Source organism: Anabrus simplex, chromosome 11, assembly GCF_040414725.1.
Source record: "Anabrus simplex isolate iqAnaSimp1 chromosome 11, ASM4041472v1, whole genome shotgun sequence".
NCBI classification, from domain to species: domain Eukaryota; kingdom Metazoa; phylum Arthropoda; class Insecta; order Orthoptera; family Tettigoniidae; genus Anabrus; species Anabrus simplex.
This window is the reverse complement of record NC_090275.1, coordinates 58,723,617-58,748,067: the sequence shown is the minus strand read 5'-3', so window position 1 is coordinate 58,748,067 and position 24,451 is coordinate 58,723,617. Positions and strand designations below refer to the sequence as shown.

The 24,451-nt window shown below is 39.1% G+C and overlaps 1 protein-coding gene across 6 annotated transcripts in view; it reads right to left on the bottom strand.

Annotated features, from left to right (window-relative positions):
* Nucleotides 1–5,172: 5,172 nt before the first annotated feature.
* The window catches only part of LOC136883556 (uncharacterized), a 135,836-nt gene continuing 116,557 nt past the window's right edge, over nucleotides 5,173–24,451 (bottom strand). For all 6 annotated transcript variants that reach the window (XM_067155932.2, XM_067155936.2, XM_067155934.2 and 3 more), the window contains 2 exons: nucleotides 19,391–19,437; nucleotides 5,173–6,608 (listed from right to left, as the gene is read on the bottom strand). In XM_067155932.2, the coding sequence (XP_067012033.2) occupies nucleotides 5,916–6,608; nucleotides 19,391–19,437 (740 nt within the window). In that variant the 3' untranslated portion in view covers nucleotides 5,173–5,915. The remainder of the gene's footprint in view (nucleotides 6,609–19,390; nucleotides 19,438–24,451) is intronic.

Here is a 24,451-nt window from a genome sequence, read left to right as displayed (position 1 = left end):
CTAGTTGCTTTACGTCGCTCCGACACAGATAGGTCTTATGGCGACGATGGGACAGGGAACGGCTAGGAGTGGGAAGGAAGCGGCCGTGGCCTTAATTAAGGTACAGCCCCAGCATTTGCCTGGTGTGAAAATGGGAAACCACGGAAAACATGTTTTATTAAACACTCAGCCTGTATAAAAGGGTGATATGCCGCAGATGGAGGTAACTATGACAACGCAGCGTAATTCATAGTTATTGCTTTCGTCACTCGAATGTCTGACTCCTACTCTCATTGGCCCAATTATAGGTAATGTTGATGAATACTCAAAAATGAGTGATAATGGGTGAAAAAGTTAAAAAAGTGAAACTGATTCAATTGAGTATGTGTGAGAACAACATAAGTGACAGGATAGACTCAGATGATGAGTAAAGACGTCTTTCACTCTCGCGGGAGCAGTGGGATTAATCATCAGAATTTGACAGAAGTCAATAACAGTGATGAGGAAAGCATGGGATGGTATGAAGACACAAATCAGCATACAGGACTGCAAACAATTTTAGTTTACAACATAAGTAAAGTTTGAATTTGCTTCCCATTTTGACACACATATTTAACTGTGCATATCTATTAACGAATTTTTCAATTTCAATAACTATACTGTAGTATTGGTGATAATGAATTATGAAGTGGACAAAAAAGTGAATTAGAACTAAGTTTTGTGAATGTAAAAAAAATACAGTATTTTGTAACGTTAGACAAAACTACTGTTCCTTGTGCCACTTTTGCATAAAAACAGGCAGTTGAGTATTTAATTCTTCCAGAATAAATGGACAACTGCAATCTATCCTGATGAAATTAGCTATGAATTGTTTATTCATGCTTAATTATTTCTGTCAAACACACAGGCTAAATATAAATAAAGGGTGGTCCAAATGTAGGTATACAGTTACATATACACATTCGGCACTGATGCATTCCTGCAACCTGTCTCTGACACATTCACACACAAATTCTGGTTTGTTTCATTAATGTCTAATTTCAAAACCAATTGTGTCTAATTTCAATTGATTGTGCCCTTTCTTTTGTTTCTAATAGGGCTGTGGTAAATGATGGCTGGAAATCTGAGCAAGGAGCAACGATGGTGGATTCTGAAGACCTACTGGAAGTATGAAAATGCTGAGACCGTGCGCAGGGTGTGGGAAGAGGAATTTTACTTGCCAGCGCTGTCACGTCTTACGATTTTTCCGTATCAGAGACAAGTTTGAGGCCACGAGTTCCATTGCCAATGCACCAAAGTCTGGACAACCGTGTATGACATCGACACAGTAAAATGCGACGAAGGTAGCCCTCACCAGATGCACCTTAAGCTGTACTGCTCAAGACTGGACTGTTGCATTGCCTTCTGGAGGATGATCCAGACCGCAGACTACAGTTCTATGAGATAATGCGCAATCAACTGACTGAACAACCAAACCTACTTTCGAACATCGTGTCGACAGATGAAGTCTGTTTCAAATTGTCTGGTCACGTCAACAGACATAACTGTGTGTAATGGGCCGATGAAAACCTAAATGACATTACCGCTATGCAATTGAATCAGTCAGGCGTCACAGTGTAGGGTGGCATATCTTGTGATGGTGTCGTGGGTCCTGCCTTCTTCGATGGAAACGTTGATGGTCCCAAGTATCTGGAGATGTTGATCAACATTGTGGTGCATGACCCGAATCCGCATAATTGTTGTTTCAATAGGACGGGGCTCCACCGCATTTTTCTTGGATGAGGCATTCTCACAGCATTGGATTGGGCGAGGGGGGAGCATTGAGTGGCCACCACTTGACTCCAATGGATTTCTACTTCTGGGGAATAGTGAAGGATAATTTTTTTTTTTTTTTTTTCTTTCAGAAAACCCCTCACAATACCACAGTTGAAGACATTCGTCGATAATGTGTTTGAGGAAATTCGTTCTAACCAAGATTTGTGTCGCACTGTGTGTGAGAGTGTCAGGGACAGGTTGCAGGAAGGTATCAATGCCGAAGGTGGACATTTTGAGCACCTACGGGATTAAATACAGCAGCATATGATGTCAAAATGATTTTGCGTGATTTCAATCCAAAAGTTGGAAAGGAAGAAATTTTTGTGCCAACAATAGGAAGGGAAAGTCTGCATGATGAAAGCAATGATAATGCCATTAGACTAATCAATTTCACTATATCCACAAATATGAATGTGCGGAGTACTATTTTCCCACATAAACAAATACATAAGGAAACATAGTATTTGTGTGACGGTACCAATCAGATAGATCATGTACTAATTGATAACAGGCATAGAAGCTCCATAACTGATACCAGAGCTTACAGAGGAGCTCAGTTAGGATCTGATCACAATATGATAATTGCTTCTGTTAAAACTGAAAACTTCTTGTAAGTTACAGACAGAGGAAAAATCCAAAGTTAACACTGAGAAACTGAAGCAGGAGGATGAAAGATTAAAGTATAAAGTGAAAATTGCAAACAGATATGATATTCTGGGAGAAGATCCTACAGCAGACATTTATGAAACAAATGACAAAGTTAGTGAACGAACGTGGAATAACGCGAAACAACTATGTAATAACAACAGTAGCAATGAAAGTGATACCAAAAAGTGTCAGTAAGGAAAAAAAAAAAAATGGTTCGTGAGGCATGTCAAGATGCAGTTAATGAAGTGGCAATATGGAGTAATAAGTGGCTGCAGTCTAATAAAAATGTAGATGTTGAGGAACTATACAGAGGGAAACAGAAATAATGTAGTAAATTAATTCGTAGAAAGAAAAAAGTCTACCTGAGACAACAAACAGAATCAATCCAAGATGACTACAGAAAAAGGAACATATGCAAGATGTATGGAACTGTCAACACAACTGAAAAAGGATTTCAACCAAGATCGAGTATTATGAGAGATAAGTCTGGAAATTTAATTGCTGACAAATTATTAAATTACTGTAAGCAATACTTTGATTCCTTGCTGAATTGTGATGATCCAGAAACCTGTATTGGTAAACCATCTAGTTTCCCATCAGAAGAACAAATACCAGAGCCATCATATCCAGAGGTATTACAAAGTATTATACGTTTAAAAAACAATAAAGCTTCAGGTAGTGACAACATTCTTGCTGAGCTTATTAAATACTGTGGAGAAAGATTACATAAATACGTAAGATCATTCTAAGGACATGGCACGATGAAATTATTCCAAAAGAATGGCAGGAATCACTTATTGTCCCAATTCATAAAGGAGGGGATAAGGAAGAACTTCAAAATTATTGTGTCATATCTCTTGTAAACAAGGCCTACAAAATTCTGTCTTTTATTCTTTTACAGTATTTAAAACCATTTGCTGAAAATGTTATTGGGGACTATCAGAACGGTTTTCGAAGTAACAGATCCACTACAGACAACATATTTGCAATGAAGACTATTAATGATAAGGTGTGGGAACAAAAGGAGTCGGTTCATTATCACTTTATAGATTTCTTCAAGGCATATGATTCAATCCATAGAGAAGGGCTGTGGAACATCATGATGGAGTTTGGCTTTCACATAAAATTAATTAACATGTGCAAACTGTGTATGGATAGTAATGTTAGCTGTGTTTTGCTCAAGGGCAGAAAATCAAGTTCCTTCCAGAATAAAACTGGTCTGAGACAAAGGGATGCACTATCTCCTCTTCTATTCAACAATGCACTGGAGAAGATTATCAGGAAATTAGTTCTTGTACCTGCTGGCATCATATTGGGGAGACAACATAAAGTCCTTGCATATGTGGATGATATTGTTCTTATTGGCCGCAATGAATTAGAAATTCGGGAGTTATTTGTGGAACTAGAGGGAATGGCAGCAAAAATTGGCTTTCGGGTAAATGATAAAAAGACACATTACATGGTTGTACAGAGACCGTATCATGAGGAGGTTGAAAGATTGCCTTTGAAGATTAGGATATATGTATTTAAAAGAGTAGAGGAGTTTAAATTCCTTGGTGTATTAATCGATGAGCAAAACCGAAGGCAACAGGAACACCAAGCTAGAATTACGAATGCAAATAAGGCACTTTACTCTATGAGCCCTACATTAGGTTCCAAGATTTTAACAAGGAATGCAAAAATGATTATATACAATACGATACAATCATTTGACCAGTACTTCTGTATGGTTCTGAGACATGGAGTATAACTAAGAAAGAGCAGCAGCAGTTGCAAGCCCCTGAGAATAAAGTTTATAGAAAAATATTTGGCCCATAGTTCGATCCTATCTCTCAAAGCTGGCAGAAAAGATCTAATTTTGAGATTTACATCCCCTTTCAACAACACACAGGTGCGACAGAAATCAACAGACTGTGCTGGGCTGGACATGTACTGAGGATGCAGGATAACAGAACACCAGTAGATCTATACAAGGGATCTCTTAATGGGAAGAGACCTTCAGGAAGACCCCAAAACACCTGGAAGAAGGAGATCAACAAGATATGCTGGACCCTGCAAATTGATAACTGGGAAGAGCAGGCTCAAGGTTGAAAAGGACGGAAGAAAATAGTGAGATTGGCACGGAAACTTCACATCCCACAGAAGCCTACGGAGTGAGCGAATGAGAGTGTATATGTAACTGTATACCCACGTTTGGCCCACCCTGTATTATACTACAACATATCTGTAAAAACAATGCGTTATTAAAGAAGGGATAAATGGACCGGACCATTGGTACTCGTATCAAGGGACATGAAAGAAATATTCTTCTCAACTAGGCAGACAAATCAGCAATAGTTGAGCACGCTCTATCGTCGGCTCATGATGATGTGTTCCAAGATGCTCGAGCTCTTACCTACACTAGACACTACAGGTGCAGGATTATATGGGAAAATGTGGAAATACGTAAAAATTCTAACAATTTCAACAGGGACACTGCCTATCAAGTAATACGTGGTTGCCAGCCATTAAGGATTTACGTAGGTAGTTCCCTTCACTGTCCCTTCACTATTGTTATTTTGTTTCGGTGTTTTTCTTGCAAATTCGTATGTTCCTCATCCCCAGATGTTGCATTCCAGGATTGTGTCAATGTCATACTTTTGTATGTGTGAACACATGTTATCTTATGTGACCCTCTCAGGCCAATTCTGAAAGTTCCGTCAGCTTCCGCTTCGAATGCTAGCGCTGTGCCGTGTCCGGTGAGCCATCTGGTGATGAATAAATGTACCACTTCCACTTCTATTATAATATCTAAATTCTAAACTCATCGATTGAGAAGCCTTTTAAAGTTAAAAATTTCATGACTGTTCCGTATTGAATAGAGAAGATGCAGAGCAAAGTTCTCTGCGAAACGTAAAGAATTTCTCCTTATTTTCCTGACACGGCATAAACCCAAAAACCTATATCATGACTACATTTCTTGATGATGATTATTATTGTTTAAAGGGGCCTAACATCCAGGTCATCAGCTCTTCTATTACTATTGGCTTCCAGATAAAGAAAATATTAGACTGACAAGATGCTTCAAGAGGAATGAAATGTGTCCATATACTTCTTCCTTGCTTTCTATGCTTATCTATTTATATTTATCATCAGAAAAATCATTCCTGTATTCCACTCTCTTGTCAAATTCACCCTCTTCCCCACAGCAACATCCAAGATTCAACAATAGACACTGTCATTATTTTATTATTCTACCCCAATGAATGTTTTCATCTGAACATTCTGAACTTCAGTTAAGATACATTTTCTAATGTGTTATCTAATAATTTTACCTGATAACTTCTGCTCTTGATCCCTTGCTTTCTTTTATATATTCGCTCTTGTCAGCTTTCTTACCCAGGCATTTATTTCTATGAATTAGCCAATTCCTCACACAACATTAACCAAGATTTCTGAGTAGCACTTTCACCATAAAGGAACAGATCACTTTTCTATTCAACACCTGGCATATCTCTTACACATTCTAGATTATTAACAGAGGAAGTGTTGGACACACTTGGTTTAAATTCTGTTACACTATCACTCAACATTTCTATACATCTATTTTCACCATCGGCTATGTCAGTATTTACCAATAACTCTGTTTGTGTTTCACTTAAACTAATCGTACTAGACACGGGTGCATCAGTAACAGTACTATTACTAGGCAACACTTTAGTGCACATATCTTCAATGTTGTTGATGTCGGTTGGCTCTTCTGTCCGACTAACTACGGCTGCACCACAATCACTTGGTACAGGAGCACTGTCAACTGACACTGTGGATGTAACTCCTGTCGGAACAGCTTTCTTATGACGAAGATGGGGTTGTGTTGACATCTGCAAAACTTTCTCAGACTTTCGTGATATATTTATGTTACAAAAATCGCACCTATAGCTCCCTTTGACGTGCTGACGAAGGTGGAATATTATCACAGACTTGAATGTGGTTGTATACGAACAAACACCACATTTATACTGTTTGCTAGGAACCTCAGGCTTGAGTTTTGTAATTTCAATTTGGTCAGGTGGTGTATCAGCCTTCTCCAAACTGCTATGATGAGAGTCACTGACAGGTTCTGGTTCATCAGGGTCCTGCTCATCGTTAGTCTGCTGACAATGTTCAGCAACATTGTCAACATTTTCCTGAAAGAAAAAAAGCATAATAAGAGTCTGTGTAAACTAAGACAGCTGAAATGTATGCAAGAACAGAAAAATAACTAACATAAAATCATTACTGTTTTGTTGTTGATTCATACTAGAGTGCAAGACATGCTGTTAGTCTTATGTTCAGTGTAGAAACTGTTGAATTACCTATATTATAGGATCTATGCAATTTGCTGGTGGCATTTTAAAATGAGAGATAAGAAAAGTTTGCTGCACACATGTGAATTAAAGAATCAAGAAATGAATAATTTAATATTAAAAAAAGCATAGCCAAAAGTAAGACAATTGCTGATTACTATGAGGGTTGGGGCAAAAGTCATTGAAACTATTTTTTTCATGCAGATATATTAGCAGATCACAAACTGCTATTTGTCGTGTGGAAGCTGTGGAGGCATAGTGTGTATTCTCAATAACAGATGGCTCTGTGATTGCTGATAGCAGCACATAGAGCGCTGAGAAATCAGTTGTGTGGCGAGCGTTGTGCGAGATGGAAATAACCCGTCTTGAGCAACACGCATACATCAAAACAGACATTTTCCGAGGGAGAAATGCGAGAGAATGTAATAGTGAATTGGTGAAGCCCTTGAGAATGATATGCCCTCCCATACTGTACAGCAGCATGGTGGGTAAGAAAGTTTCAGCAAGGACGTGTGGCAACCGGTGATAAGCAACGCTTGAGACGACCTGTGAGTATGCTGACCAACGTGGCACGTGTCGTCATCGAGTAGCTCCTGGAGGAAGACAGATGATGGATGCTACTGGAGTTAGAGAGGGCAAGTGGCATCAAGAAATGCATCATCCACAGGATATTGTGGAGAGAGCTGCAACTGCACAAAATCGAATCACAGTGGGTACCACATGCACTGACGGAAGTTCAACGGTGGATGCGATATGCAACATGCTCCGACCACCTAGTAGCTGGCAACAGATGGCAACCACTTCCTATCACGAATAATCACCACTGATGAATTTTGGGCTAGGGCACACGAACAGGAACTCAAACGTCAGTCCGCGGAGTGGCAACATGCCGGATCACCAAGGCAGCGGAAGTTCCGTCAGAATCCTTACTCCGTGAAACTGATGGTGATTGTTGTGTATGATGTCAGGGGTGTCATTGTGTGCCACCTCGTTCCACATGGCAGAACAATGAGCACAGAGTACAGCAGGGACTTCCTGGTGCAACAGCGGAGATGCCAACTATTACGATTCAATCGTAATAATTACGAATTACCCATCAATATTTTGCCTTTACGAATGACACGCCACAAATTACGATTTTTTGTTGATTTAAAAATGTAATTGTGTGAGGTGTTCAAAAGGATACACAAGGAATGCCATTATAGCTTGAATTCTCAGAATATTCTTTTCAGATTTGTCAGTAAACATTTATATTCTGTCCCCCTTTCCTGTTCCTCATTTAAGAATATTTCGAATTTTCACACGCCGAACGCAGTGTGTGCTTCCAGTACCGGAGAAATAGCCGCCTGTTAAGTGGTACATCTCGCGGAGAAGTTGTCACATGATCAGTCTTCCAAGCCAGTATTTGAGTTCTTTTGTCTTTGTTTGGGCGGCAAAGTGGTGACAAACTCAGTTTCATTGTGAATACTGTGTGCATGACTGTTGAAGTATTTATTGCGATTTTGTCTGACAAATTTACATATATTGCTCTTCTACGATATTCTAATTGTATGTTATGAAATGCGAAAAGTATGAAATAAACAGTGAAGCGATTTCTTGTGCAGGACAGTACGAGTGGTGTCATTACTGTGACCAGTAACACTATTACGAATTCAAAAATAGTTCAAAAATATAGGGAGGAATACTCGAAAGATGGCGCTGTTTACTGCGTTCCTCAAACTATCCTTCACACGTATTTTGTAGTGCGTGTAATCGCGATTTTTTAGTTGCGCATGGTGGACGAGACGACTGTCGAAAACACGTGGCTAGCAAATTACATACGGATACAGTCAAGCTGAGGGACGCAAACAAGAGTTTAACTGTTTTTGCTAAATCCTCGGAAGTTGAAAGCTCGGTAACAAGCGCAGAGTTGTTGTTTACGACATTTCTAGTTGAACACAAGTTGCCTTTAGCCTGCAGTGACCATGCGGGACGTTTGTTCAAGAAAATGTTTTCTGATTCGGAAATAGCTTCAAAGTACGGTTGTAAGAGAACAAGAACGGAAGCGCTAATTAAAACTTTGGCTTCTACAGTTGAGGGAAAGCTAACTGAGTTAACGTTTATATGCCAACCTTTGAATATGTTACATCTGGTTGAATTGTATGTTGTTCATTGATATTTTAATGATGTATAAGTTAGTGAGATCTTGAGGGGTGGGGGTGAGGGGGAAGATTTCCCCCCACCCCGCGGTGCCCTAAGGGCTGCATTACTAATTGTTTTCCTTGAAAGTTGGCATCTCTGCAACAGGTACAATATGGCATTCGGGAGAAATGTCTGCAGCTTGTGGACAGTGCAATCATACTATAGTGATAAGCATGACTTTTTCAAGTCTTTATTAAAAAATGTTATGCAAAAGACTTTTTTAAGTATAGTATTTTAAAGTGTTGCACTGAAATTTGCAGGACAAATCTTAAAGAAGCTTCTACAGTTGAACTTCATAACTCATGAGGACATTACCAAAGAAGGAATGTGATTTCAACAGAATTTTATATCATAATGCGTTGTGTATATAACTTTAAAGTTTATTATATTATAGCTGAGGATGGTCCAATAGCAGATCAAAACTAGTCCTACTTTTCATCATCATCATCTGTTTACCCTCCAGGTTTTCCCTCGGACTTAGCGAGGGATCCCACCTCTACCACCTCAAGGGCAGTGTCCTGGAGCTTCAGACTCTTGGTCGGGGGATACAACTGGGGAGTATGACCAGTACCTCGCCCAGGCGGCCTCACCTGCTATGCTGAACAGGGGCCTTGTGGAGGGATGGGAAGATTGCAAGGGATAGGCAAGGAAGAGGGAAGGAAGCGGCCGTGGCCTTAAGTTAGGTACCATCCCGGCATTCGCCTGGAGGAGAAGTGGGAAACCACGGAAAACCACTTCCAGGATGGCTGAGGTGGGAATCGAACCCACCTCTACTCAGTTGACCTCCCGAGGCTGAGTGGACCCCGTTCCAGCCCTCGTACCACTTTTCAAATTTTCGTGGCTGAGCCGGGAATCGAACCCGGACCTCCGGGGGTGGCAGCTAATCACGCTAACCACTACACCACAGAGGCGGCTAGTCCTACTTTTAATGAGGTAAAATAAAAATTCAATCATATTTGTATAGTGTTGATTAGGTGGGAAGTCCTAATAAAGTTCTGGTTACTGTTCCATTCATGTCACTCCTGGTCACTGTATTTAGATTATTGTGTAACTTTTCTTTTGTTGCAAGAATTGTTTTATGCACTTACAGTGAATGATGCCCACAAAGTCTGTTTATTTTGCGATTTTCAAAGGTTCCCAAAGTTACTGCCAATGGATAAGAGTTATGTGCACTGAAACACATGGTGTCCCAAACTGCAAAAGGACCCGTCTGCTTTAAATGGCAGACTGTTGTTGAATACAAAGAGCATCACATCATCTGGCATCTTGTATTTTTTATTTCGTTTTACATTGCTCCGTAGTAAGCAAGTATAAGTTTTCAAATTCATACAGAAATGGAAGAAATAAAAATCATAAACCCATTGTCATATACCTGCTGGTTCATCAGCCCCTTGCGACTTAGATTTATGCATCCTGCTACTTTTACTACAAATCTGAAATACAGTAGTCCATCCCTCTCCCTAAGCCAGGGTAATATAACGAGATGTATTTTTACGGAATTGTGAGCGCCACTGTTAATTCATTATGGGTATTCCGAATGAACCAGTAAAACGAGCAGAGATACAAAGAACACGTACCTTACAACAGGAGGTGCACACACAGACCAGGAGCAGGTATTGTATAAGCTGGAAACTGCATGCCGTATGTCAAGCCACGCATAGCTCATTTGGCAGGTGTGCGGTGCTCGAAGGTTCGAATCCCACGCAAATATTTTTTTGTTTTGCTGCCAACTGCCTGTGATGTGGTAAGGTTGCGTACTTGATAGCTTCTATAGCTTGATTTGCTTATTTGGCCCTGTAATGGGCTGTATGTATCGTGGCAAAAAGTACTGAGCTGAGTTGGACGAGGATGAGGAGGTGATGATCTGCGGCTAGGACACAAACAACAAATTAGCTATGTCGTACATGTTCCAAGCTACATAGACCACTGGTAGGGCAGGTGTTCCCTACTGGAACAATAGAAACAGGCAATGGCAGGTAGGTATGTAGCTGCGCGAAATTCCCTCTTTCGAGTCAAGTCACAACACAAAGTTTATTCACTGTCTTGCTATGTATTCCAGCGACGAGTACAGGATATGTTACTCATCTATGGAGAAACTAGACAGAATGCATACACAAAGCCTGTATCAAGATACATAAAGGATAGATGACAACCGACATGTATGACATTTCCGAGTGTAGAAAGAAAGATGTCTGTGGGCTTCTGTGCCCCTGGGAAGGACACATCCTGTTCAAGATCATCCTGTGACATCTGCTCACAATGAAAAGGTTGCGTTGGATGCTGTCTGGCATAACCCTCACACTAGCACACGGGCTTTTACACAGGAGACAAACATCAGCTGGGTGTCTGTTACGCAGATATTGCATACTCAGCGGTTTTATCTATATTACCTGCACTTACACCAGGAGTTCCATGGTCATCATTTCAAAGCACGGATGGCGTTCTGTCAATAGACCCTACAGCATGTGAACAATGATCCTGCTGATCATGCCATTTTAGCAACCATCTTTTGTACAGGCGAAGTGTACGGCTCCACAACAATGGAACCATTAATCGACATAAGATGCATTACTGGAGTGTGGATTATCCCCACTGGGTACAATTGGCAGCTTTTCAGGTAGAATTGGGCGTGAACGTATGGTGTGACATCGTGCGTGATTATCTCATTGGTCCCTATTCCTTTGAGGGACCTCCGACGGGAGAACGGTATCTGCAATTCCTTCAAAATGATCTACCACTGTTTGGAACGTGCCACTCCTTGACTGTTGCAGGATGTGGTTTGAACATCACGGAGTTCAACCGCACGTGACGATGGTCGTTCGAAACCATCTCCATACAACGTATCCTGATAAATGGCTAATTAGACCTATCATTAATTTCAGAAATAGCTCTAACTATAGCACTTCAGTATTTATTCATAAGTTTCTCAGTAAGTATTACAAGTTTTACAATGATTCTCCCTTGAGAAATTCACCAAATGTTTGCAAAAAAAACTTAAAGACTTTCAAATTTCTTCTGATCATATCATATGTAATGACTTACTTGGTCAAAATTGCCTTAGTAAACTAGAAATAGATAATTTATCAAAATACTGACTTTCGTTTTACATTTTAAAAATTTCACTCTTAATAATAAAATATTTCACCAGGAAGGTCTACCAATGGGAGCCCCAGCCTCGGACATCTTGGCATACATTTACTTAGATCGTCTAGAGCACACCAAGAACTTGGAGAAAATACCAGGCCTTAAGATCTGGTACCGTTATGTGGATGATACGTTCATTATAATTGACCAGAAAGTTAATGATTGTCAGAATGTTCTCAATTATTTAAACTCCCTTGACCACAATATTCAATTTACGTTGGAGGATGAAGTTAATAGTTCTTTAAATTTTCTACATGTAACAATAACAAGTTTACAAGATCAGGTTGAGTTTAAAATATTTAGAAAACTGTCATTCTCGCCAGTAACTATTAAAAGCAATTCAGCTCACCCTAACAGTCAAAAAATAGCAAGTTACTATAGTTTGGTACACTGCACTTTTGACATTCCCCTTTCTAAATTAGAGCGAGATAAGGAACTTCGTTTTATAAAAGAATTGGCTAAATTTAATGATTATAGTTCCCATAAGATCAATTTAATCATAAAGGAAGTTCAGAGGAAACATTTTTCTAAACTTATTCCTGAGTCCCAACTTTTACTAAACAACTTTTACTTATGCTAATCCAGGTATAATGCAGACTGCTAATGTTTTCAAGAAATATAAAATCAAGACAGCTTTTTCAACTAAAAATAATAATCAGTCACTTTTATTGGGGACACGAGAGAAACCTCTCAGTAGGGTGTATTTGCATGTGATATTGTTATACATCCGGGTGTCTCCATGGCAACGGACTAGGACTCTTCCTAGATGGCTGATTCTCTCACAACAGAAGCAGAACTAATCAATCTTAAAACGTGTTTTAAGAAACGGCTCTTTCCAGAGCCATCCATGGCAATTATATCCATAAACATTGAAGGCTTGTCAGGTGCCAAAGAAAAACTCTTACAAAAACTATGCCAAGATCAGAAATGTGACGTCTTGTGCATTCAGGAAACGCATAGGGATGAACATCAGAAATATCCAAGATATGGCAGTGCTGTATTTGTAAAGCCAGGTCTCCAGATCAGCAGTACTCATTATACTGAAGATAACGACATCAAAATAATATTAAATATTAAATTCCCCCCTTTTTCTTTACAGGTTCCACTATCCGTATAAATTGGCCAGAGGTGAAGTTCGACGTTCTATACCTCGCAAATTTGCGTAACATAATTTACTACCTACATTTTTGTAAACAAGTTGATCAGCATTTTCAACTAGAGCCTACATTTGACTCCCGCACACATTCTACATCCTGTCTGTTATGTTTAAAGGAATATGGTTTATTGTGTTTTCACAATTTAGCTTGTGAGCACTCTATTTTAACTTACATTCTGGAAACACCACGTCACATAAGTTGCATTTTAATTTTTGTTTTTCCGTAAGATTGCTGTTCACCTTGGTGCTGTTTTTATAGAAAAACATTTACTACTGTTTTTAAGACGAAGATTCAATAATAGTTTCAGATATAAGGTTCTGAATGGCCATTGTGATAATTTTAAGTGTTCATGTTATCACGTTTTTGAAGTGCTTTAATGTTGTTTTTTTAGATGTAATGTAATTTTGGTTTTTAAACTACTGTAATTTTAATTTTGACTATTTTTTTAAAAATATGTTTATGACGTTCACGAACATCATTATAGATTAAAGGCTGAAGATGCTCTTTATAAGAGCAAAACATGTCCCTTAGATGAATTAATTGTATGAAAGTGTAAACACCAATAAAGATGATTTGTATTGAATAGGTGGATAGAAATACTTCTTATAATAATTGCTGTGAATCGAAATAATCACCGTGGAGCTAAGTAAAATGACCATTACATCTGTGTACAAGCCTCCAAATGAAAAGTTCCCTTTCTTGCCACCTGCAAATTTTGGTAAACACACAAAGTCAATAGTAATCGGTGACTTTAACAGACGTAGTCACATCTGGGGGTATGCTCAAGAAGATGAGAATGGAGAGATAGTCATTTCATGGGCTGAAACTCAGGAGCTTTCCCTTATTCAAGACAGTAACCTTCCCTCCTCCTTCATCAGTGGAAGATGGCAGCAAGGGTATAACCCAGATCTTCTTTTTGTGAGCAACTGCTTTGTGCAGCAATGTTCTAAAGAAATGGGCTCACCAGTTCCAAGAACACAACACCGGCCACTAATATGTCATCTCTCTTCATCCATAAGACCACATGAAGTTCGGTTCAGACAGAGATATAACTTTCGAAAGGCTGACTGAAAAAGGTTTTCCAGTATGTTGGATGAGAGGATAAAAACTGTCTCTCCTATACCCGAAGATTATGACAAATTCATTGATATCGTGAAATTCTGTTCACGGGCATCAATTCACAGAGGCTGCAGGACACGCTACCTTCAAGGTGTAACTCATGAAACAACTGTTCTGCTGCACGATTACTACCGGCTTCACGAAGAAGACCCATTTAGTGAGCAAACTATTCAAGTAGCACAAAGTCTTCTTTCCTCTATCTCCCAAGCAAAGAAAGAGACGTGGATGAAGTTGATGTCTGAAATTGATATGGGTAGGAGTAGTCAAGAAGCTTGAAGACTTTTAAGACGCTTGAACAATGATCCTACTCAAGCTAACATACATGCCAATGTAAGTGCAGATCAAAAAGCACACCAACTTTTGCTTGATGGAAAACCAAAACTTTCCATGAAAATAGGGAAGAATCATATAGTCAGACAACCAGACGAGAACAATGAGTTATCTAAGCATTTCACACTAACTGAACTGGAATTAGCTCTCAGTAAGTGTAAGATTGGGAAGTCAGCAGGACTTGATGACCTTCGGTTGGAACAAATTAAGAACTTTGGTCCTACTGCGAAGTGCTGGTTGGCAGAACTCATGAACAACTGCATTCAGTCTCCCGCGATACCTAAAATATGGAGAAAATCTAGGGTCATAGCCATTCTAAAACCAGGCAAAGATAAAAATGACCCTAGAAGCTACAGACCAATCTCCTTATTGTGTCATCTTTTTAAGATTCTGGAAAGACATCCTCAATAGGTAGACAGATAAAATTGAGCCACTTCTGATTCCACAGCAAGCTGGTTTCAGGAGAGGAAAAAGCTGCACATCGCAAGTGTTAAAATTAAGTCAACACATAGAAGATAGTTTTGAAAGCTGGAAAATCACAGTAGCTGCATTTATAGATCTTTCGGCAGCATATAATAGTGTTAATCACCGAATTCTCCTAGAAAAGGTATATAGCGTGACAAAGGACTTTCATCTGACTTGCGCCATTAGAAACCTACTTCAAAATCAAAGTTTCTTCATTGAGTTCCAGGGAAAAAGAAGCAGGTGGAGGATACAGAAGAACGGACTACCTCAGGGAAGCGTGTTGGCACCAATGCTTTTCAATATTTACACCAATGATCAGCATCTTCCCGCTGGGACGAATAGTTTCATCTATGCTGATGGTTGTGTCATCACTACTCAGGGAGATAACTTTGAGACGATTGAACAAACATTGTCCAAAGCTCTAGACACTCTCGCTGGCTATTACAAGAAGAATCAACAAACACCAAACCCAAGTAAGACGCAAATCTGTGTTTTCCATCTAAACAACAGAGAAGCTTCCCGAACTCTGAAGGTCACTTGGAAAGGCATAGCATTACAACACTGTCCTACCCTGAAATACCTCGAGTCACTCTGGATCGTGCCTTAACCTACACAGAACAGTGTTTGAACATCAAGGAGAAAGTGACATTGTGCGGAAGCTAACTGGAACATCTTGGGGAGCACAACCAGACACAGTGAGGACATCTGCCCTTTCGCTCTGCTATTCTGCAGCTGAATACGCATGCCTGGTGTGGTACAAATCTTGCCATGCCAAAACAGTTGATGTAGCACTCAATGAGACCTGCCACATTATTACTGGATGTTTGAGACCTATAACTTTAGAAAATGTGTATTGTCTTGCATGGATAGCACCTCCCGATATCCGCCGTGAAGTGGCAGCCAAGAAAGAAAAGAGAAAGACGTTGACACCTGAAGCCCACCCTTTGTTTGGATATGAGCCACCCCGCCAGCGCCTTAAGTCTAGGAAAAGCTTCTTGAGAGTTGCCGAAACACTTGCAGGAACAGCGCAGGAAGCAAGAATTCAAGAATGGCGCGCCAGGAGTCAACATACGAGTATCAGTCAATGGATGACCCCAAAAGAGGAACTCCCTCCTGGCCATGTTACAGACTGGGTGAATTGGAGAGCACTGAATAGACTGCGCTCTGGTGTTATGCTGTGCAGGGTCAAGCAGAAGGGGGTCTCGAAGCGGACAGTACTTTGTGTGTATGTGGAGAAGAGCAGACCACAGCCCATTTGCTGCAATGTAGTTCATGCCCATTCTGCAATGTAGTTCATGCCCATTCAGTCGCACAACAGAAGATCTGGTTAAAGCGAAGCCAAATGCACTTGACGTCGCAAGGTTTTGGGCTCACATAGTTTAATGTGGCTCTTCATCACTGAAGAATTTATATTATGTTTAATGTTCTTTCCTCATATTTAATTTAAATATGTATGCTTCTGACACAATATAAATAAATAAATAGTCACTTTTATTTAATCACAATGAAGTGAATAAAAAATCAAATAGCTTTTCTAACTTGGGAGTTAATAAGTTGGACTGCAGGTACTGTAATGCCTCGTACATCGATCAAACTGGTAGGTCATTTGCCCTAAGATACGCAGAACATACAAACGCTAAAAAACATTGAAAGTTCTCGGCCAGGAGCCAGCACAAGGATAGTAGTGGGCATGCTTTCACTACCATCAAGCAGGATTTGAATTTTCTATGGAGTGTAACTAAAGGGAGTTTAATGAAAACAACAGAAAACTTGTATATCTTCTTGGACCAAGGACGCAATAATAATAATAATCTAAATGACACCGTAGTGTTCAAAAATCTGTTTGAAATAAAACCCTAACTCTTTAGAACCCTAACTTTTTAGAATTCTCGGAAAGAATAAAGTACATGTAATTAATCTCATAATAGAACCGTATTGAGGACAATATATTAAAATTATAAAATCCTTTTAATAACAACCACCTACTCAATACATTATATTACTCATTGAATTATAAAATAATCATGAGGTGTCTTAAATATGTTCCTTTATTTAAGACACCTCATGATTATTTTATAATTCAATGAGTAATATAATGTATTGAGTAGGTGGTTGTTATTAAAAGGATTTTATAATTTTAAGAATAAAATAAGCGTATTGGCAAAAAAAAAAAATCCATTCTCCAATCAGATGACAGTCTCTCCTCCTACTTGGTCAACTTCCCCCACCCCTCCTTTGTTACACAATGGAACCCAGCCAGTCACCACTCAGAGGTATCTAACCAGATTCAGGATGCACACATGTAAAAAATAACAGCAAGGACAGCTGCTGTGGATGAGAGGGGGTGAGTACATGTTCTCTTATAACAACGATTAGTATGTTTCCACTCTCAGTTTCAACCGTCCACCGATAAAATTTTTCTTGTTCTTTACAGACCTTTTCCTATACGACGCAAGATCTCGCTGCATTTGACATCTTTTTGCTGACCGTTTTCTCAAGCTTGCCTTTGAGAGGTCCCCTCTCTCCCATACAGTTGAAACTTTGCCTGGATTTTAGCATGAAGAATTTTTAATGCAACAAGTGTTATGCAATTAAGTTTTTACTCTCTTCAATTACAAGATTTTGGAGGAAATTTCTTAAATGGAAAATAAACTAATTTTAAGCCTGACCTGTTTTTTAGTGGACAAATTTGATTTTATTGTAGCTATTGCATGTTTTTCTTTCTTTCTTTCTTTCTTTCTTTCTTTCTTTCTTATATTTGTTGATTTTTATCTCTAGCCAGGCCACGGCTGAAAATGTCCTATACTTCAGGATGAAACATGTACCGTGTATTAAAGTGAATTTCGTTTCCCTAGTATGTCTCTTCAGTGACACCTAGACTATCTATGACAGCTGTTGGTGTAGCTGTGGAGAATCAAACCAGCCTTTGGGCTGAATACCCAACAATAAACAAATAAATAAAGTGTATTTTGTATTGAGTAGGTGGACTCTAAAATGGCCCTTAAATTCTTCACAAAAATTGCCTGATCTTATAGCCCTGGATTTTTTTCAGTGGAACGATATAAACATCTGGTGTATGCACAGGAGCCAAGCAATGCTGGTCATCTTAAACAGCTCATTACCGAAGCATGCCGATCCATAACACCGGAGATGTTGCAACAGGCAAGACAGTCCTTACAACATTGCGCGCAGCTCTGTATCGACCGCGGAGGTAATCAGTTCAAGCAGGTGCTGCGTTAAAAGATACAGGTAACTGAAATCCTACCCTTTTCCAATCCAGCTCCATACCATATGCCACTATACCAATGGCCCTTTTCAGCACCAAATAAAAAAATCAGTCTGTGGAAACTATAAAGTATGCAACCTTGCCACATCCCAGTAGACAGGCTTAAAAAAAAATCCCAACAACAACAACAACAACAACAACAACAACAACAACAACTTGCGTGGGATTCGAACCTTTGAGCACCGTCCTCCATCACAATTCCCACCGCTCCCCTGGCAAGTGAGCTATTGTGAGGTGGCAGTTTCCAGCCTATGCATAGCTGTTCCTGGTCTGTGTATGCACCTCTTATTGTAAGGTACATATTCTTAGTATCAATGCTTGTTTTAAGGGTTTATATGGGGTATTTACAATGAATTAATTAGTAGCGCTCACGGTTCCTGTTGGTTTTTAGCCATAACCACACATCTCGTTATATTACCATGGTTTAGGGAGAGGGACTGATGTATTTCAGACTTGTAGTAAACAAGGCGAAATGCATAATACTACATCGCAAGGGGGTGGTGAGCCACCTGGTATAGTACTGTTAAAGTATTGGAGAGGAACAATCATGTACTGTAATGTTAACATAACTACCAGTATATTTTAGTATTGAAAAATCCATAAAAGGAACTCATTGCTGTATGCAGCAAAATTAAAATTTGCACCTGTTCTGCAGCAGCACAATACAATTGCAATTTGTTGATTTCAAGCCTTTTAAAAATGGGATCTGCATTAGATTAAACAGGTATGTTCTACTTAAGTTATTTTTTTTTTCACATTTTTTGTTTTTTTTGTTTTCTTCAAGGTTCTCAAAAGACATTTAAATGAAGGATTACAGTACTGACTTTTGGAAGATAATATTTTCATTCTCAAGACCAACTATAATGCAGAGGTCTTACTATTTGTTCTCTCTGTGTGTAAAAGGGTAATCTATTACTATGGGCGTAACATTAGGTACTTACTGTCTCTTTACTAATATCACGAACTCCATCCATTTTGTTACCTTCACCTAAAACATGAAACAAAGAGCAGTCTTAGGAAAAGCAACAGCTAAAGAGACAGGAAGAAAATCATTACAAATAGCCATTATACTCTATCTTCCCATGTTCATATAAATCAAGTTTTGCTGTAAAATGAAGAACTACTAACAATAGAAGTAAATATCCAGCAACAAGTGATTGATGAAGAATTAAAAATGAACATCAAGAAAATGTACAAAATCAACCCCTAAATACAATCACATTGAAAATTCATAGTTAATAATCTAACAATGAGGTAAGTATGTTCTGTCTGAAGTACATTCAGACTGTCACTGATCTAAAAATACCATGATATAAAAGGAACAATACCAAAACAAAAAATCAAACGCCATTGTGCTATAGCCCTGGGCCTGCACAGATCACTGCTCGACCTGAAGGCCTGAAGATTACGAGATGACACAAAGACCATACGACATATCATCTCTTCCATGTTCTTGGCTTTCTAGGCTCAGGCTGCTATAACACCATCAAAATACCTAAACAGCTGTCACGTAGGCTGAGTCAATACTTTCTAATACTACAGGCCATATAGCACAACTATGATGTCAGAGCAGTTAGGATGCAAGTACAGCAGAGGAGACAACATGCATTTAACACGTTGAGTGCCAAGCCGATTGTAGCACACTATTCCACTGGTGCCAGGCTTGTTTTTGAATTGCATTCTGCTGGTGCCAAAGCAATTGTACGCGTTGTAGTCTGTTTATATAATCTTGGGATATATTTATATGATGTACTAAGTAAATTTTATCTCACCATACCATGGTCATGTGTGACGCTATATGGTGTCACATCAATTTTTAGGAAAGATAAAATATAGCGTGATGCCATATGGTGTCACAGAATTTTTTGACATGGAATGTGCAATACGAATTTCAAATACGAGATATTTATTTGCTAATTCAAATTAACGCAATATTTATGGAAACCTAGTAAAATGCAAAACAAGTACTTATATTACATTACATATTGTTGATAACAGATTTCTGATAACTCTAAACATTGAAAATATGCGTCTCGGCACGCCCGAGTTCTTGTTACACGTTGTAATTTTTCAAACCTTATTGGCATCGTCGTTCAAACATCGTCCTTTGTACACTTGTTTCATGTGCTGTTTTCATATTTACGTTTTGCACATCTGATCAGGAAGTTAAGGGGAACGCGTTAACCTTACGCTACCTGGCTGCTGGCGCAGCTCGACGCAGCCCGGTTGGTTCACGTCCGCTGCTTCGCTCCTCCCTACCTCTCCGCCACACCCCGATACTCCCGCGGCACTTCTAATTTTATGACTATTTATTTGTTCAATTTTGACGTTTAAACTTGCGCTGGGTACATGCAGTTTTCACCTTAGCATTCTACTGTCTCCCACGAATATTCCTACCAAATTTCAACCGAATCCGAGTGTAACACATGTATGTGTTCCCTCGTAAGATTATTACCAATATCTTCCATTTTTTTATATTTTTGCACAACTATATAAACTGAGTGATAATACGTACGTAAACGAGGAATAAACATTGCCTGGCGCACTTTCACCTGTGACAACGACCACAGGCCACTCAGTGGCTTCGGAAGAATACTGTGGCGCCATATGGTGGCATACAGTAAAAATACATAGCTGGAATAGACCCTGAAGTTCGCCCTTCACGTAGTACCAATTTTACGCGCATAGAAGTCACAGCTGATTATCTACGGCGCATCGCCTGAAACTCAACTGTGCCGCCATATGGCGTCACGCCAACTCTGATTTCAAGAACGGTGTGCCGCCATATGGTGTCACGCCATCTCAAATTTGAAGACCACCGTGACGCCATATGGCGGCACGTGGCACCCAACGTGTTAATCGCTAACTAGACAATGATATGACAGGAATTTTGTTCATGATTTTATGTAAGCTGAATTACTTTCAAAGGAATCTCACCATCCTCATGGGCACTTAGCCTATGAGCGGTATTGTAAAACATTTGTAGCGAGACAGTTTTATGTCTATGGTGTTGAAATTGTATAAGGTCAAAAAGCTCAATTTTTTCAAAAAGGAAAATTTATATTTTTAAAGTCCGGCTCCATGGCTAAATGGTTAATATGCTGACCTTTGGTCACAGGGTTCTTGGGTTCGATTCCTGCCAGGGACAGGAATTTTAACCATAATTGGTTAATTTTGCTGGCTGGGGGCTGGGTGTATGTGTCGTCTTCATCACCATTTCATCCTCATCATGATGGGCAGGTCGCCCACAGGCGTCAAATCAAAAGACCTGCATCTGGCGAGCCAAACTTGTCCTCAAACACTCCCGCAACTAAAAGCCATACATCATTTCACTTCATTTATATTTTTAATAGTGCACTTGCACAATTATTTTATCATAATAAGTATCGATACGGACGGAATGTGGAGAATAATGGGATTGAGGACAATTAATTCTTAAGGGAATTTCGATTTTCAAAAGGTGGCTAACCTTAGTTTTTGAAATTTTTTTTTTTTTTTTTTTTTCATGTATCAAAGTTGTCAAACTCCTACTGCTTCCTTCTTCCTTAGTACCCTAACCAATCAGGAATTTTGTGAATATTTTTGCTAGCCAATTAAAATTGGGGGTGCATACAGGCATCCAGCCTATCTGTAAAGAGTTCTGGAAACTTCCCCTCGGAAATGCTATAAAAGTTAGGCGCTTTAGGGCCGTATTGTCATCTTCATTGCTCCAGTCTATAGTGAGTTCGGCAGGTTATGTGGAGGCAGGGGCTACAGGTCGGCGTTCGGAGGGTCCAACTACTCAAGGTAATGGCAGAAATTTCTTAACTTGTGATAACTCCAGGCAGATAGCTTGAGGGGAAGGTTTCAAACTTCTTTTCTTAATGTAAAGTTTAAATGTAAATTTTCGACAAGTCTGAGGACTCTGTTCAAATGCCCACTGGGAAACATGTATTATAAGGGAACAAAGTGTGATTACCCTCTGTTGATTCCCATTCAACTTGGTACTGGGTGACTAAAATTTTCTAAACCCCAAAATTTTTAACCCCCTTTTGGTATTTAATATCTCTCTTTTAGTCACCCCTCTGTAGTATAGGCTCAGTCTCTGCAACTTCGGGCCATAAGCCCATTTAGGGTTTTAAGAGCTTTTCTAAAAGGAGTGCAAGTGTTTCGCCTCCTAGCCTTTTTTTCATAGCCCATCTTAAACCTTTTCTTTTTACATTAAGGCCATTTAGAATGGGCACTCATTGCCCCATTTATTTGATAATCGTTTATAGACGAATGTGTAAAAGAGTTTTGAGCAGAAATGACAGTAAACACATTATCTGAAGATTGTCAGGCATAATTTTTTAAGAAACTTGTGCCTCTGAGAGGCCGGACTATATAGTATTAACTTTTCGAGCTCAAACTCCTGGACTATGTAAGTGAGTGGAGCAAACATGCTCTTGTAAAATAGAGTACCTTCAGAGCTATAATGCTCATCCATTATATATTATCTTGTTGATAATTCTATCCAGTTCTTGTACCTGATTTTTGGACTCATGGTCCACTGTTGTTATCAGAGCTGACAAGCTCATTGTTATTCCATTTAACTGTTATTTGCTGTTGGTTATTCAAATTTTCAATCTATCAAATTTTAAACACACACACAAAAAAGGAAAGAAATAAAATTTCAGAATTTAGTGCTTTAACTTATCCTCTGGTCATTTCCTTGTTCACCCATTCACCTCGGTACCTTCTTAACCTCTCTGTTCCACGATATTTCCGTACCAATAATAATGGGAAAAAATAAATGACGTATGGGACAAAAATAAAAGCAAGCTGAGGAAAGAAGCAGTGGCGATCTTCAGATTTGAAACAGAACATGACTGTTTAGCTGCACCTCTAGCTAGAATCAAAATATATCCGACAGAAGAGTGTACAAAATTATTGGATCAGTACTGGACTCTAAATACATACTTCAGTGCACAGGACACAAATCAGCCCTATACTGGACAACCAGAAACAAGACTCTATACCCTAATACATCTGTACTTTATTAATGTTATTTGTATATTACTGTTGTCTAGAGATATCGATTTTATATTGGAGTTACTTCCCAATAAAGCCATAGGTTACAACAACAACAACAACAACATAATAATAATAATAATAATAATACCGAGCTCGATAGCTGCAGTCGCTTAAGTGCGGCCAGTATCCAGTAACCGGGAGATAGTGGGTTCGAACCCCACAGTCGGCAGCCCTGAAGATGGTTTTCCGTGGTTTCCCATCTTCACACCAGGCAAATGCTGGGGCTGTACCTTAATTAAGGCCACGGCTGCTTCCTTCCAATTCCTAGGCCTTTCCTATCCCATCATCGCCATAAGACCTATCTGTGTCGGTGAGATGTAAAGCAAAAAAAAAACCAAACAAAATAATAAAACTGTATGATTTCTCTTCCTGTACAAACACTTTCACAAAAAAAAAAATATGCACAGGATGATTCATTAACTCCAAGCATACTTTTATAAGGAAAATATGGCTACAGAAGTTCAGAATTCATTTCAGATGAGAAAATTAACACTTTTTTCACCATACTTGCACAATTATTTCATGTAAGAGTACCTACATGTACAGAACGGGGAGAGTACTAAAAATGTCAGCAAAATCCTAATCTAAATACAGTAATAACTGTTATGGTGGTTGATATATGGTGGGGAGGAGGCGACACGGCCACAGGGCTGGATAAATAAAATTACCACATAAGAAGGGAAACACTAATATATTTTCTATCTCACTCCTTTTTCTTTCTCTTTTCTGTTTTTCTTTTTAACAAGAAACCACAACAAATAAGTTAACGACAGTGATCAATCACACTTAACAACAATTGATAATTTAAATAATTTTATAAGAAGGCAACAGCTTCCCAGACTAACCCTTCAAGCCAGTATTAAAAGTTGGCCAAGATTTAGCATACAGTGGTAATAAATTTTAGAAAAATATCACAATTTTATATGCTGTCACAAACATTGCTATAACTT